At 44.3% G+C, this 16,205-nt stretch overlaps 1 protein-coding gene across 1 annotated transcript in view; it reads left to right on the top strand.

Moving 5' to 3' along the window:
* The window catches only part of MSH2 (mutS homolog 2), a 576,743-nt gene that overhangs the window by 213,706 nt on the left and 346,832 nt on the right, over nucleotides 1–16,205 (top strand). The window contains exon 8 of the mRNA XM_085612740.1: nucleotides 1,423–1,532. Within this exon, the coding sequence (XP_085468866.1) occupies nucleotides 1,423–1,532 (110 nt within the window). The remainder of the gene's footprint in view (nucleotides 1–1,422; nucleotides 1,533–16,205) is intronic.

Here is a 16,205-nt window from a genome sequence, read left to right as displayed (position 1 = left end):
GTGCAAGGCGTGTCTGTGGGTATCTGGTCTGAGCTTGTCATCTTCTCTGCAGTGTGTGTCTCTGCAGCGGATGTGTGCAGGGTCTGTGAGTCTCTGCAGTGTATTTGGTGTGCATTTCCGCAGAGTATCACTTTCTACATGGTGTGCGTATCTGCAGTGTGTTTGTGTGTCTGTAGCGGACATATCCAACCCAGACCACCCTGGAGGTTTGGATACATGCCCAGTTTTCAGGCTATCCATATTTGCATGCATTTACACAGTAGGGGTTGTCTTAAAAATTCAATGCAAATCTGGCCCTTTTAAGTGTATGTTAGACACCCGTGGTCACTGTTATCGCAGCAGAATAGTTCATTGAGATTAAAATATAGTGACCGTCAAAGCACAAGTTTGCACCCCAGCAAGGTCGATTAACCTCTCATGCTTCTGTGGCTAGTAAATAAAATGCAATTACTTTGGATATACTAACACTATCCATTTGCCATGCATAGCAGCGGCAGAAATGGTTCATGAACAACTATGCAAAAACAAAAATCTTTGCAGGGTGAATGTGTGCAAGCTTATGGCTAGATTGTGTCTGTGCAGTGAGTTTGTGTGACAGAGCAGAAAGTGTATATGCTTTCTGGAGGGGTGAGTGTGCCTTTTTCATGGGTCTCTGTTCCTTTGCAGGGGGTCCATCCAAGGCATAGCTCAGACACATCTACTTCACCATCCAGAATCAAAATGTATGTTTCATATTGCACATTGGGCCTGTTTTGCATGTCCCGTGCCAGGTCACTTTTACGCCATTGTGTCAATTGATAAGTTGCACAGCAATCAAAACTAATGACACGATTTCCATCTGGAAGGTAATCCCTTAGATGAAATGCTTTGTTTACCAAAGCTAAGAGTGTGTAGCCTCTACAATTCACTGCCAGAAATTACTCCACCGATCTGTATTGCACGTGAGGTTTATTGTGGAGAAGAAATTTAGAGCAACATTTGAGTAGCTGGAGTGGAGTGGAGTGGGAATTCCAGTCTACTTGTCCCGTGTGGATAACATCACCAATGAGACTGTTTCCTGCCCCCAGTGTCTTATCTGTCTTCCCTGTCCTGGGTGGTCATATATCATATTTGCCAGTTTGATTTACGAAATCTATACATTGTTCTGTGCTGGCCTTAATAATTGTTTTAGGAAGTGGGAGGGACAAGGGAATTTCTCTGCAGGTCCTGTTGGTTTGTGTAGACCTTTGCTCATCCGATAAGTAGACTATTTAAAATAGAATTGACACTGACTATTTTGAAAGTGTTTGCCAAAAGTGTCTCACGTGAATATTCTTTGAAGTTGTTTATTTCATTCAAGTGTCCTAAAATGCCAGTAAATAAACTAGACATGTATATATTTAAGTTGTCAATATTCCATTTTGATTTCTTGTTCTCTCATAGGAGTTCACCAGATGTTACTGTTGGCAGTATTTGCAACTCCGCTTAACGACCTAATTAATGATTTCAAAAAATATCAGGAAATGATAGAAACTACTTTAGACATGGATCAGGTATGCAACATATTACCTTTGAGTGTCGTAATTAATGTGTCATTGTCCCTTTGCCTTTTAAGTTGATAGGTGTGTAGAATCCTCTGCACTCTAGAGCTGATATTGTTTGAAGCATCACTGTTTGATGTGTGTCCTTGACTTGCATCATTCCAACATTTGATAAGTAAAAATGAAAAACTCTAAAAATAGACTACGGATATTGGCTGCAGTTGAAAGTAAGGCCAAGTTCAGCGGAGGCCTGCATTTTTCTTTGTTTTATTCAAGTCGGCGGCTTATGCCAGGATCTCCTTTTTTATTTAAAGAAACCATGCAAAGTTTTTTTTTTTTTTTTGCAACCTTTATTAATATTTTTAGGGAAAATACTGCATAATAATAACAGTAAAGGAAGACCACCACTCAGTAGGCATGTGAGAGGAATAATCGCACCCAAGAAAGCAACCACATAGATAGTCCGATTATGACATTGGATCAGCAAGTAGTTTGCGGTGGCCATCAATCCATGGAGGTTTGATCCAGGACGAGCGTGACCCGTACGAAGTCAATCATGATCAGTTGCAATTATAAATAGCAGTGGCGGCTAATATTTAATGGTGAGGAGGCGGGTCATGGGGAAAGGGAATTAATCTTTTTTTAAACAATCACTTACCTGCCTGCAACCGCCACCTCTCGGTCCTCTTCGCTTCCTGTTCCCCTTCCAGGACAGGAAGCAGGAACAGGAAGCACCCAGGCTTCCAGACACCCCTAGGCAATCACAACACTGCTGATAGCAGCGTCGTAATTGGTCTGAAGCCGTGGTTCGGCGTTTAGACGGAGTGGGAGCCTGGGCATGTTCTTCACCCAGTAATACAGCCTGGGTGCTCATGGTTTGGCTGGCCCGAGACGGCCGGCCAAACCATTATGCGCACTTAAGAGAGTGCATACCACTCCTCCTCCAGCTCCTCTGTGAGAGCACTGCCCTGCCCCTATCCAGCTGAGCAACAACGGGAAAATAAATTGATAATAGCAATGAGTTTTCTTTACCAGACAGGGGTGTCCGCTCTCACCATTACTGTTTTTCGTAGCAATGGACCCCTTGATCAGACACCTCCAGGAGAAGCATTTACATCGGGGCCTACGGCTTGGGCACGACCCTCTCTTGATGTCTATGCATGCAGATGAAATCACACTGTTCATTAGACATCCCTGTGAAAATCTAGCTCTCTTAATCGAAGAAATCTCCAGGTTTGGAGAAGTCTCCGGTTTACGTATCAATTGGGAAAAATCCAAACTCTTTCCATTGACAGGCTGCACAACACCTCATACATGCGGACATTCCCTCCGTTGGGCAGCCGATACCACAAAATATCTGGGGATTATACTCCACAGAGACATGAATGAAATCATTTGCTTTAACTATGGCCCTGCCATAGACTAGCTCACCACCCAAGTGGACCGGTGGATCCGTCTCCCCTTCTTCATTGCAGGGCGTATTGCCCTCATTGAAATGAACGTGCTACCCCGTTTCATGTATTTATTTGTAAATATTTCTATACCCTTGACAAATGCATTCTTCCTCTAGCTTCGAGGCCTTTTGATTCAGCTGGTGTGGGCGCACTGCAGGCCATGTATAACCAATGACACACTTACACTCCCTTACTATTGGGGCGGTTTCGCCGTTCCAGATCTCCACCTTTATTACCTGGTGGCACAGGCCCAATTCACCTACCACTGATTCCATCCAGATGCCCGACTCCCATACACTAAACCAGAGCAGGGCTTAGTGGACCCAATGCCTCCTAACGTGTGCTACCACAAGGCATTTGCCTGTACCCCACAGATGTCCTGATGCTAACCACAACATGCTGGGTTTGGTGCAAACTTGCAGGAACCGGGGATCTGAATTTCTCTATTCCGCAAACTACTGTTGTCTCACAACCCCAGGCTCACTTTAACTACAGAAAGGCTGGTGCACCGCACCCTCCAAAAGCTCGACCTCCACATTTTTGGAGACCTATTCCCGGATGGACATGTAAAGACACAATTCGACACAGCCCACTAGACTGCGATATGCTACATGGATAAATTCATCCTTCCTTGGGTGCGAGGCACTCTACACTTCGTCATGGCAACCTATCCTCTTTCCCCCACTGAATCACCTCCCTTTACTTTGCTCATAAAGGGCCCGGACAGCTCACACCTGACTGCCAAACTATACAGATCATGTTTAATTCTAAAGCGCACTCATGACGGCGGTGCCTGCGGACGATGGGAGGAGGACTTGGGACACCCTCTGTCGGACAAAGACTGGACATACTGCTGCGCTCAGACTAAACGAGATTCCCCTAACCATCGCCATAAGCTACATCACCTTAGATTCCTCCATAGATCATACATTCCCCCCCAGGAGATAGCCATATATGACACTTCCAGGTCCTCACAATGCCCTAAATGCAATGCATAAGATGCCGATTTTGCACACATGACATGGGTAGAAGATCAGTGGATACTGGACTGCAATATTTCACACACTATCCCTCATGATCTCTGGAAACATCAAGCCATCTCACATGCTTGCCTTATTGGGCAACATTGTAGACGTTCAGTTCTGCTACCGCAGATTCACAGCCATTGCCTTGCTGTTCGCTAAGAGAGAAATTACTATACGTTGGGGTAGTCGGGCCCTTCCTACTAAGGAGGCGTGTATCTTCAGTATGACATACTGTGACACACAGAACAAGTTATATTCCACTCTCCAACCCCCTACCTCTCGCCTGAAGGATATATGGCAGCCACTACAGGACCATCTTATTTACCTACTACCCAACCCCCAATCTACGTCCACCCCCCAAGTTGCTACTGCAGTGATGACAAACCCCAGACATTATCCCTTCAATCGCCTGCCTCTGTAAGTTAAACCAGCACTGATGTACAACTTGGCCCTTTTTTTAACGGTAACCCCTCAGAAGTGGATTTCGACGGATGTCCCACTGTCACTCTGCACCCTTCCATCTTGTACAACTCTGTGCCCCCCCAAACTCACACTATCTCCCCCCCATCCCACCGCATCCCTTTATGATTCAGTTATGCGTTTGCTTTTTTCATGTATTTTCTAATAGTGCATGTAGCCTCATCTACAGTAGAAGATATAACTGATTCATACAGCAATGAAGCATATATGCTTTTCACAAAGACGCTATGATACCCATCGTTATGCCTCATCAAAGCGACTTATGATAACTGTAACACAAATTGGAATTTCCTGCAAAATTCTAGTAAAAAAATTAATATTTGGTTATCTTTTTATTTTTTGACCTGCTCAGTTGGGCGATGGTCCTCCGCCTTAGCAAAGGAGCTGCCCCTGATAAATCGTATCAATGAAATGGCAACAGGAGGAGTGGGGCCATCATAGTGGGGAAGGGAGGGAAATTGGGAAAAGTTGTGGGATCAAGTAGGGAAAAAAAGCATGCCTAACAAAGTAAAATACTGTGAGGGAAGAATGGTATGACAGGTAATCTCTTAGACGTGAACAATACACCTAGAATAGAAAGTGAAAACTCTGTCATAGGCAATTGCCTGGCTGTCGGACCGGTCTCCTCTTCTCGCAGGGTGTGGCGGGACATTGCACCAACTTGGGGCTTATTCTGGATTATCAGCTACCTCAAGGAAGGCCCCCATGCCCTTTTGAAGACCTCTACTTTGTTGTTAAGCTTGTCGTAAACCTTTCCTGCAGGACTACCCTATGGAGTACTATGATCCGTTTTGTGGGAGTGGGGCTCATAGGCTGACGTTAGTAGTGGAGGATACACATCTTTGTAGGCACTGTAGCCAGCCTTTGGTGAGTATGAGTATACTTTTCAGGGCCACCCACTACATCATGTAGTAGCCTTGGATGGGCATAGGGATGGATAAACGGAGGGTGAAACTATTGTAAATGCGGCCATACTGACACCCAGTAGAGTTGAAGCCTCCGTCAGCTGCACAGTTTGTGTAGTAAGTCGCAGTCCTCCTCAGAACATCTCCAGCCCTTGCTATGGGGCAGCAGACTCTACCGGTGCAGTTACCTCAAAGACCATTCATGTAATGTCTTGAAGTACAGGAATTTTTTTTTTTAAATAAACTTTTAATTGTTTTCCAACACACAACACGGTTTCAGCACATGACATTGGACATGACTTATGGAGATCATATTGAGTAGTACACCACCCCATTCGACAGTTCCATTTGGTATCCACATTGTAAAAATATCAATAGCTTTTACGCATCCCATGAAAAATGTCCAGCTCCAAAAAGTCTTAAACATGGCGCAACCCTGCGAGATAGAGAGCCTGATACAGAAAGAATGCAGGGACCGGGGGGCCATTACAATATTAAGTGTGCGAAGGAGAAGCCTCCGCCATCAGTCGGGCCATCTGTTCGGTTTGTTCCCTACGCAGCTCCACCGTTGGGGAGATACAGATGTCCCCCCTGTATGAAGTTCACTATAGTACAGGAATTTGAGGTGAGATTCCCTAATGAGACTGTCATGGCAGTGGAGCAGTTCCAATCTTCTGAGGCGTAATCCCTGCCCAGGGCAGTCTGCCACTTGGTGTGGTTCAGGGCCAGGGTGGGGTTCAAGTGGACTCCTCTGATAAGCACTTCAAATAAACCAAGAGCAGTCCCTTGTATCACCTCAGAGCTTGAGGCATTGTAGGATGGGTGATACTGGTAGTTCCACTGGAAGGGTGCCTGTCACTGAGCGAAGGCAGTGGGATAGCTGATGGTTGTAGTTTGACTGGGTGAGAGTGAACTCTCCCCGACGTGCCGAAAATGGTTTAAGAGTGACCTCGCGAAGGAGGTGATCAATGTGCTTCACCCCTCTCGCATTCCAAGCGGCCCAGTAGAACGGTTCTCAGTCAATGTGGAGAGCCGCTTTATTCCACACCGGGACCATACTATGAACAAGAGGGGTCAATGTCCAGCAGTTTGTGGGCCGCTACCCATGCCATGGCTGCAAGTGCTGGGTTTCCTTTTCATGGGGTTATAATGGCTGCATGTAGCACGCAGGGAACACTCATGTGGAACCAGTAAGGCAGTGTTCAATACCGACCGATGCTGTTGCCCTCGTGGGGCCGCACAGGTGGGGGCTTTCTGGGAAAGTTGGAAGGCCAGGCTATAGGAGGAAATGTGCAATAGACGTAGACCTCCAGCTGATTTGTCACTCCAAATCTGACAGCCCTCAGTCTAGGGTGCAGGCCACTGCAGATGTATGACTGGATATCCATGTTTATTCCCAAAAGAAGCGAAGCAGGCTCTCTCAAGGGTAGCATACTGAAGGCGTACTTGTACCTGGGCGCGACCGTCATCTTCTCAGTTTGCACTCTGTCACAAAGGGAAAGGTTAGTATGTTACAATTTGAGGAAGTCTTGCTTAGGCCAGTCTCAGAGGAGTAGGAGGTTGCCCTCAACTATCCTCTTGAGGCCACTGGTCACTGCGATTCCTAGGTATTGTAGGCCCTGCAGCACCCATTGTATGCCTCTAGTGTAGAGACATTCTCTGGTGGTCTCTCTCAATAGTGACAAAGCCTCAATCTTCGTCCAGCTAATTCTATACCTGAGAGGCAGGAGAAGGTGTCTATATTGAACATGACTGATGTCAGTGCGGAGTCGGGGCTCGAAAAGCAGAGGAGAATGCCGTACGTGTAGAGGAGCGCCTTCAACTCAGTGTCTCCGATGAATATTTTGCTCACTTCCCCCAAGAGGTGTATGGCGCTAGACAAGGGGTCACGTGCCAGGAGAAATAGCAGCGGGAGAGTGGGCAGCCTTGTTGCACGCGCCATCGAGCCAGAACCATGCCGGACAGGAAGGCCCCATAGTTGACTTCCACCACTGGTGAGTCATAGAAGAGTTGAACCTTAGAGAGAGAAAATCTTCCCAAGGCCCATCTTCATCATAAACCTGAAGAGGAAAGGACACTAACATGGTCAAATGCCTTTTTGGCGTTCAGAGGTGGAGCACCAAGCTGAAATACCATAGAAGATGATAGAGCGTTCTTAGGGAGGTTCAGCCCGGAAGAAAGCCAACTTGCGAAGAATGGATCAGTTGCAGGATTACATTACCTAGCTGGGTCTGCAAGATTTCGGCCAGAATCGTCAGATCCACGTTGATCAAAAAGATCGGGCATTAGCTGGTGCACTCCTAATGGAGCTTTGCCTTCCTTAGGGATGACTGTGATGGTGACTTTGTTGGTATCCAGAACCAAAGAGCCCTGTTCTGCAGCCTCCTTATAGGCTTGAGTCGGGAGCAGGGCCAGTGTTAGTTTTTGGCCTTATACGCTATGTCTTTTCCGTCAGATGAATTTAGAACTTTGAACTGTTCTTTGTGACGTTTTGTACTGTAATTGGCGATCCATGCTGATACGCTTTTGGGCACTCCAGAAGCCTTGTATTGGCGAAAGGCACTGGCTGCATGTTTTCTGCTGATTTGTGAAGAAGAGCACAAATAAAGAATACACACAAGCAGAGGATTAACTGGTTTTGCTTACATTGATCCATATTGCAACTTTTTGTTCAAACAGCTGTTTGGTTGCCTCTCGATTATGTATAAATGATTCTAATGTTCGACTAAATGGTCGCTTGTCGATAGATGTGGACAACCGTTTGTATTATAAAGACAGTGAGTATGTCTAGTAGTGCAGCACAAGGTTCCCTAGCTGCCAAAATCTGTACAATTCTATTGTAACTGGCACGTGGTCCTAGAGATAGCTCAAACAGGCATCTAATTTGGTTGTGATGTGAATTAGAGCATCGCTTATTAATATTAAGTCTATTCATTAATAGGATCGGTGAAAAACGTGTAGTGTAGTGAATCCTTATGCTGAATCTGTTCCTGTCTGATATCTCGCATTTTCAGTCAGTATTTCAGTTTTATTTTTAGAGAATGCCCCAAGGTGAGTTGAGATTACACTTTCGCTGTCTAATTGAGGAGCCCAGTCTAAGCTCAAGTCCCCCCAATAAGGCAACGTCTCCTTCTGCAAATTCACTTTTGTGGCAATTTGTGTTATAAGGAAAGTGTCTTCACCTGTATTAGGTGAATACAGTGTATTTCTAATGATTTTCATGCACTCTTATCTCATTTTATGGTTCCCGGTTCTGCGTGGGTCAGTTTTGCAAACCGGCCAGTACCAATTGAATCAGATCCGAGCCTTCCGCCTCTTCTTGTAGTTCTCTGATTCTGATATTATCAAATTATATGTGGTGTTCTAGATCTTCCATCTTTAGAACCCCAATGTTAGCTTGTAGTCACAATTCCAAAACTTGGCTAGTAAGTTGTAGGGTGGTGTCTTTAAGTCACAATATTGTAGATTCAGCTTCTATGATTGTTGAACTAGCTATGTTCTTTGTGCAGATTAAAGTAAAATGCGGTCTCCTATCTCTTTGAGAAAATCCTTCTTTATTTCTTCTGGGAGTTCACTTTGAACTTCTTGAGAATTTCATGGAGGTTTGTCTTAGTGAGCGTCAAATTCCGTCTGAATACTTCTTTCCCCTGCTAGAAGCTTCTGCATTGCTCAAAAATGGGTCTCCGTCTTTCCTGCAGAGTTCAAGAACACTGCACACTGACTGAGTGGCCTTGTTAGGACGCATCAGGCACAAGGTTATTACAGCTACGTGGCTCAGTGACTTTCACAGAGTATGTTGCGCAGATGGTAGTCATAACATTTTATACAGGGTTGGGGGGGCAGAGTGCAGAGTCTGAATGGTTAGTAAATCAGAATTTTTATTAGGCCAGAAGCAAAAGAGATTTCCTCATCCATGGTCAACAGGGTATCAGAGTGGCCACGTGGCTCTGTCTCAAGGAGTTATCTGACGCTGTAACTTTCATGGTGTGTTTTGCGCAGATGGAAGTCCTCCATTTATTATGCAGGCTCATAATTTGCTAAAGTCTAGCACCTGAGTTATTAGTAAATCTCTATCATTATTATGCCACTAGAAAATTAAACTTCACTATCTATGGTCTAGTGTGGAGCAGAACGGCCACCACAGTTCTACGTCTCAAGGTGCTCTAAGCGTCTACACCCTTATTCTCAAAAAGTGGGCGTAGCCTGAAAAAAGCTATCCCCAGTTTCCGATGGTAAGAGTGTTCCTTCAATGTAACGGTAGTAAGGGACTTGTAACTAATATGGCGAGATCTGGCAACAAGGACCTGCATCTTTTGGTGAATCAATGAGGTGGCCTGGTCCACAAATGCCAGCGGTATGCAATATTATGGAAGTGAGCCTTAACCATAGCTCCCAATCATTGCTCCAGCTTTCGGAGCTCTATTAGTGTCTTGCAGGCCTTCTGGGAGTAGTGCTCTGGTCAGATCTTTTTGATTTATAACTTTGAGGCATTGCGCAGGTTCACGTTGTCAATTGGGCCTGTGCCTGGCATTTGGTAGGATTTGGGTGTTGCAGCCATTAGTTGAAAAGGGCATCTTCATGAGTTCATGGTTCCTTCTTTCAGGACCTTCTTGCACCAGGGGTCGTCACACGCCACCGACTCACCAGCTGGTGCTACTTGTCTTCTTTAGGGGAAGCTGAAAATATTGGCACAGTTGTTCTTAAGACATCCAAGGGATTGGATTTCACAGGCCCACCACGAGGAAAGACCAGACAAGTGGCCGCTGCAGTTTTCAGTCCGTGACTGCACGGGGACGCGGGATCACGGTATCTCCGTGTCACGGCCCGGTTTGGAGCTGGACTTTGGGTTGAGGCGTTGGGGACTCGAGGCGGCCACTCAACACCTGTAATGCGTGATCTACTCGGCAACGATTAGCCCTCTCCCCCCCTTTGATATGCACAGCAGCGTTCACATGAGCACAACTTAGCTCCGCAATTGAAACTCACCTGAGTGATGCAAGCTGGGAATTAAAGTCCTTGATGAGCTGGACTACAGCTGGGAGTAATCATAAACGGAGCCTGCTTCACTCCAGCCAATGGGAGTGCTTTGTGACTTACAAATGAGAGAGCGAGTACATCCTAGTGCAACCAGGCATCTGATGAAGGCCAACGCCGAAATGCATTATGCCCTGTTTTGCTGTGGTGAATAAACGACCGCCGAGATATTCCCCGCTGTGTCCTCTGCTCATTTCTTTGAAGTGAGTTTCCTGCATATATATATGTGTGTGTGTGTGTGTATGTATGTATGTATATATATATATATATATATATATATATATATATATATTCACTGAAAAAACCATAGGTTTCACACATGTTATAGTTAGCGGAAATTTTACTGATAAAAAACCAATGAAATTCCCCCGTTATAGTTAGTGCAGGCAACTATAACTCACGCGACCGCAATCCTCTGCTGATGCTAATACTGTATTTAGACACTTATTTGCCCATGTCTTCTTCCATACATTTTTAGCTATACATATATTACAAATATTTTTTTTTCATAAAGACACATATGTCATCAGCAGAAGATTGCGGTCGCGTGAGTTATAGTTGCCTGCACTAACTATAACGGGGGAATTTCATTGGTTTTTTATCAGTAAAATTTCCGCTAACTATAACATGTGTGAAACCTATGGTTTTTTCAGTGAATTTGCAAGGTTTTTTAAATGCTAATTCCTAACTATAACGTGTGTGAAACCTATGGTTTTTTCAGTGAATTTGTACGGTTTTTTAAATGCTAAGTTACTTTACGCCATTCGTGGCGTGCGCACCCACTTAACGCAGTTCGTTCCGTGCGCGCACAGTGAGCACGCAGTGCGCTTCGCGCACCGCGCGCCCACTTTACGCAGTTAGTGCCGTGCACGCACGGTGGGCACGCGGTGCGCTACGCGCACCGCGTGCCCACGTTACGCTAGATGGGCCATGTACGCACGATGCGCTTCGCGCACCGTGCGCACATGGAGGACATATTATGCGCTTCCTTGTGATAGGTAATCTGTTGAAATTTTTTGGGGAAATGCTGTGCTCAAATAAGCCATGCACAAATGGTGGCCTTCGGCCACCATATGAACAAGCATTTGCAATGCAATAGGTCTCGCATTTACGTGAGTTTGAGCTATTGACATTGCAAATGACAATGCCTTTTATTTTTGTTTCCGTTTAAAAAAAAAAAAAAAAAGGCATTTTTATTTACAATGCCAATAACTTAAACTCACGTAAATGCGAGACCTATTGCATTGCAAATGCTTGTTAACATTAAAACTAAAGCGCCGGTGCCCGATTATAGCAAAAGCGCCTTCATGAAGTACCCGTGACGGAGACATATGGCGGCTGCGCGCGTTCACACGCACATAGGCTTTAGGCCAGCGGCTGCAGCACTTTGAAAATCCCCTTACAAAAATTCGAGCAACAGCGCATGCGCTGTTCTAGGCTCGACCTAAAAACGACTGCTGATGCTCAGATGAGAAAAAGAGTTCGGAATTTTACTGGGTGACCTGACATTTCTGTCTGAGAAACATTATCTAATTTTGGGTAATTCTGCAGCTACTAGGTGCATTTAGAAATATTATATAGCTTATTATTCTTTAGTTTGAGAAAACAAAAATACGTATGCATTCGGTCCTAAAAGAAAATTCTAACCAACCTGAAGTCAATGTGTAGTTTTGGGAGCATGTTTTTTCTGTTTAATTGATGCAAGCAGATGGCACAGTGGGGGTCAGTCTAAGCCTGGTGTCTCAAAGAGGCGAGTCCCCTGTGTCTTCTAACTCCCCCTCAAATACCCCTTTTAAAAGGAGGTGCATTTTGTGTCACCTTCCTTTGAAGTGGAAGCTGCTGTCTCGCTCGCAGTGCTGAAGACAGTGGCTGCTATTCACAACATACAGACCTCACACCAATCACACTGCCAAGTGTGAAGAAGCAGGCTGGAGTCCATCAAAGCCACGTCATCAATCCCTTCAGACCAAAGCAACATGGCGCCAAGAGTGTAGACAGAGTCAAGAACTTGTCACTTCCATTAGAGCTGAAGCAATTCAAAGAGAAAGGCGCACTCTTCTCAACAAAGACAGCAAGGCCTCGGGTTGCTATTTCATGGTGCGCCATGTTCAAACTGCGATATTCTCACCAGTCAAAGTACGTTTTGCATGCCACCCATTTAGAATACCCAAGAAGTAGATTTGGCGGGAGAAAGTGAGATTGTGTTTTGTAATAAATTGGGAAATTCACCTTTCTAAATAGTGAAAGTGGAACGAGCACACTGCATAAACATTCAAAATGCCTCAAGCTATTAAAAAAAAAAAAACTAGTGTTGAGCAAACCCGGCATTTTATATCACAGCGTCCGTTGCGGCCCCAGCCCCCACAGCACTTGAGGCTTCCAATTCCCTACACCTGGACCAAACGGCTCCCACACGCACAGTGTGCACCATCGGCCCTGCTCAGTTTGGGGGATGGGGAAAGCGGGCGCCGTGTTTAGAACTTCATTGAAAAGCACCTGCTGCAGAGTTCCTTATGCGTCCTGCAGTTTTCGAGGCAAAAATAACAAGCATTGGCCGCACGCGCGCCTTGCGCTTTAAGTTTAAAAAAAAAACAAGCACAGTAAGGCTAAAAGAAAACCTTCTGCACCCACACTACCAAAAAAATATATATGATCATGAATTACTACATTATCATCGTTAGGTCAGAGCTTGGCAGGTATTTAACGGTGATTGTTTTTCTTTTCACACTGCCTTGTTAGTAATAAAAGATCCCCGGTGCTGGAAGCATTACATTCTGCCACTGGAACTCTCCGAAAAAGAGTAAGGCACGACGAGCGCAATTCTAACAGTTTGCTTAGTAAGTTTGTTTCAGTTAATTAAAACCATTTCGTTTTTCTGAAACAAAATATTGAAAACCATAGCAACTTAGAGAAGTTCCATACGTCATTATTAAAACTGAATTAATAAACAATATAAAATTCAGCGTTCTAAGCAGGGGCTGAATAGCGTCGGATTGTCATTTAAGTAATCTCCGGAGGAAAGCTAAAATTGTACAAGACCTCGCTCCAACACGTTAAAATACTTGCAGCCACACTCTGGATAATACTTAATTATAAGGCAACTCCTTAAAGCTGAAAAAAATGATATGGCTTATTGATCTTGGTGTCAGTTCCTGTTGCAAAAAACGTCAGAGAAAGAGGGAGATGTATACAAGGCCCTCTACTGATACTTAAAATTTAAGAATGTGGCTTAGTTTTCCTTGTATGGGTCGATTGTAACACTTTAAGCCAGGTTAAAAGAGAGCTGCGCACTATAGCATTTTTTCGGCAACATCCTACATGGGACGTGTGATCAACCATTCGCACCGAGAACAATTTATGTGTTAAGCCAATGTACGAGATAAGCGCTCAGCTGCTTGCAGCACTTCGGGACGGATAGCACACTGAAGATAGTGATCCAAATGAGAATAAAAGAGGCGGGTGAGCCACGGGAGTGGCTACGATGTGCCCCATGAATACTTTCTTTCACTTGTAGCTTTGTGACGGAGCAGTGGCACAGACTGACAACTACCACTGCAGGGGGGCTATTCTACTTCCGTGGCCAGTGGTGGGAGCGAAGGTACAAGTGACAGCCCAACAGCTTCAGATCAGGACAGGAGTTAACAAGCACTCTAAAAAAAGTTAAATAAATAAACGGAGCGTGGTGACCCTAAATCTGGCGCTGCGCTCCGAAATAAAGTAAACCAACACTGAAAAGGGGGCGGGTAGCGGTGGGGAGGACGACGGGTTTGGGGGGGTGGGGGGGGGGAGTATAAGGGGAGAAATAAAAAGCACGTCCGCCATTGTTTAAGGCAAACGCGTAATACGAAAAACAAGGTTAAAATGAAAATGAAAAAAAAAAACATAATAGTTAACCAAAAGGTACTTGCACCTCGGTCTGCACGTGTACCTACTGCTCGCTTACTGTAGTCCATGGAAAAGAAAATACGATTGAAAGTAAAATGCAGGCGGAATAGAGAACTAGGAGAGGTGTGCCAGCAGGGTGCCACGCAGGGCACTGCACTCTCCAGGGCACTGCCTACTCGCAGAGCACAGCTATAAAGATAAAACACAAGGACAAACATCTAAAGATAAGCATCGCGATCACGATAAAACATCAAAGCGGCCGAGCGAACACAAGGACAAACATCTAAAGATAAGCATCGCAATCACGATAAAACATCAAAGCGGCCGAGCGGCCGCAAAAGTGAAAGACAACGAGTGCTTTCAGGCTGCCAAATGGTGCGCGCGCCCAGCACACATGCACAGTAGTTGGCGGCCTGAAAGCACTCGTTTGCACTTCAAAAAGTGCTTACTATAAGTCTCGCCAGAGCAGCGCTAAAGCGCTGTCTCAGGCGAGACCTAAAAAGGGGGTGGAGAGAGAGTGTGTTTTTTTTTTTATAATTTTTTACCGTACGCGTACGGTAAGCGTACGGTAAGCGTAATCGGCGAAATTTTCGAAAAATTAACAATTACCGTTTTTTGCCTTGGGGGATCTTTGAAGACTCAACTAACATGGTTATGTGCATGGGCGCTGTCTAAACAGCCCCTTTATATGTTTTTGGCATTTGTTTATCAGCTCCCCCCTCAGAGTGCGAGAGAGAAAATGGCGGCCGCCGCTTCCTGGTTTCGACCGATTCGAATGTTTACTAAGATCTAAGGGCCAATCAGAATCGCGCCCGCGCACGCCACCGTACGCGTACGGTAAGCGTACCGTAAGCGCACCGTAAGCTGGCTCAGATATATATATTGATTTAAAGGCTATTTTCTCAGAATCTACTGAACAGATTTACACCAAACCTACAAAAGGCACTTCCTTGACCTGAGGACTACCTCTCTGCCAAATTTCTAGTAATTCTGTTCAGCCGTTCGGGCTGTAGCCCTGTCTAAAGGTCCTATGGAAAAATGCATGGGAAAAACGCGTTTTGGGACCCCACTTTTATCTCAACCCCCGCTTGACGAATCCCCCCGAGACTTTCAGGGTAGGAGCGGAGCGTAGCGCCCCACCTATTTTGAAAAATTCGCGAGGATTCGTCGACCGGCGCCAAAGTTATTCAAAATAGAATGTTGAGGTTTTCCTATGGAAACGTGGTCCTAACTATAACTACCTACTGGATATATATATATATATATATATATATATATATATATATATATATATATATATATATATATATATATATATATATATATATATATATATATATATATATATATATATATATATATATATATATATATATATATATATATATATATATATATATATATATATATATATATATATATATATATATATATATATATATATATATATATATATATATATATTCACTGAAAAAACCATAGGTTTCACACATGTTATAGTTAGCGGAAATTTTACTGATAAAAAACCAATGAAATTCCCCCGTTATAGTTAGTGCAGGCAACTATAACTCACGCGACCGCAATCCTCTGCTGATGCTAATACTGTATTTAGACACTTATTTGCCCATGTCTTCTTCCATACATTTTTAGCTATACATATATTACAAATATTTTTTTTTCATAAAGACACATATGTCATCAGCAGAAGATTGCGGTCGCGTGAGTTATAGTTGCCTGCACTAACTATAACGGGGGAATTTCATTGGTTTTTTATCAGTAAAATTTCCGCTAACTATAACATGTGTGAAACCTATGGTTTTTTCAGTGAATTTGCAAGGTTTTTTAAATGCTAATTCCTAACTATACGTGTGTGAAACCTATGGTTTTTTCAGTGAATTTGTA

Source organism: Triturus cristatus, chromosome 6 (genome assembly GCF_964204655.1).
Source record: "Triturus cristatus chromosome 6, aTriCri1.1, whole genome shotgun sequence".
Lineage (NCBI taxonomy): Eukaryota > Metazoa > Chordata > Amphibia > Caudata > Salamandridae > Triturus > Triturus cristatus.
Note: the sequence above shows the minus strand (reverse complement) of the source record. Positions and strands in the feature narration are given on the sequence as shown.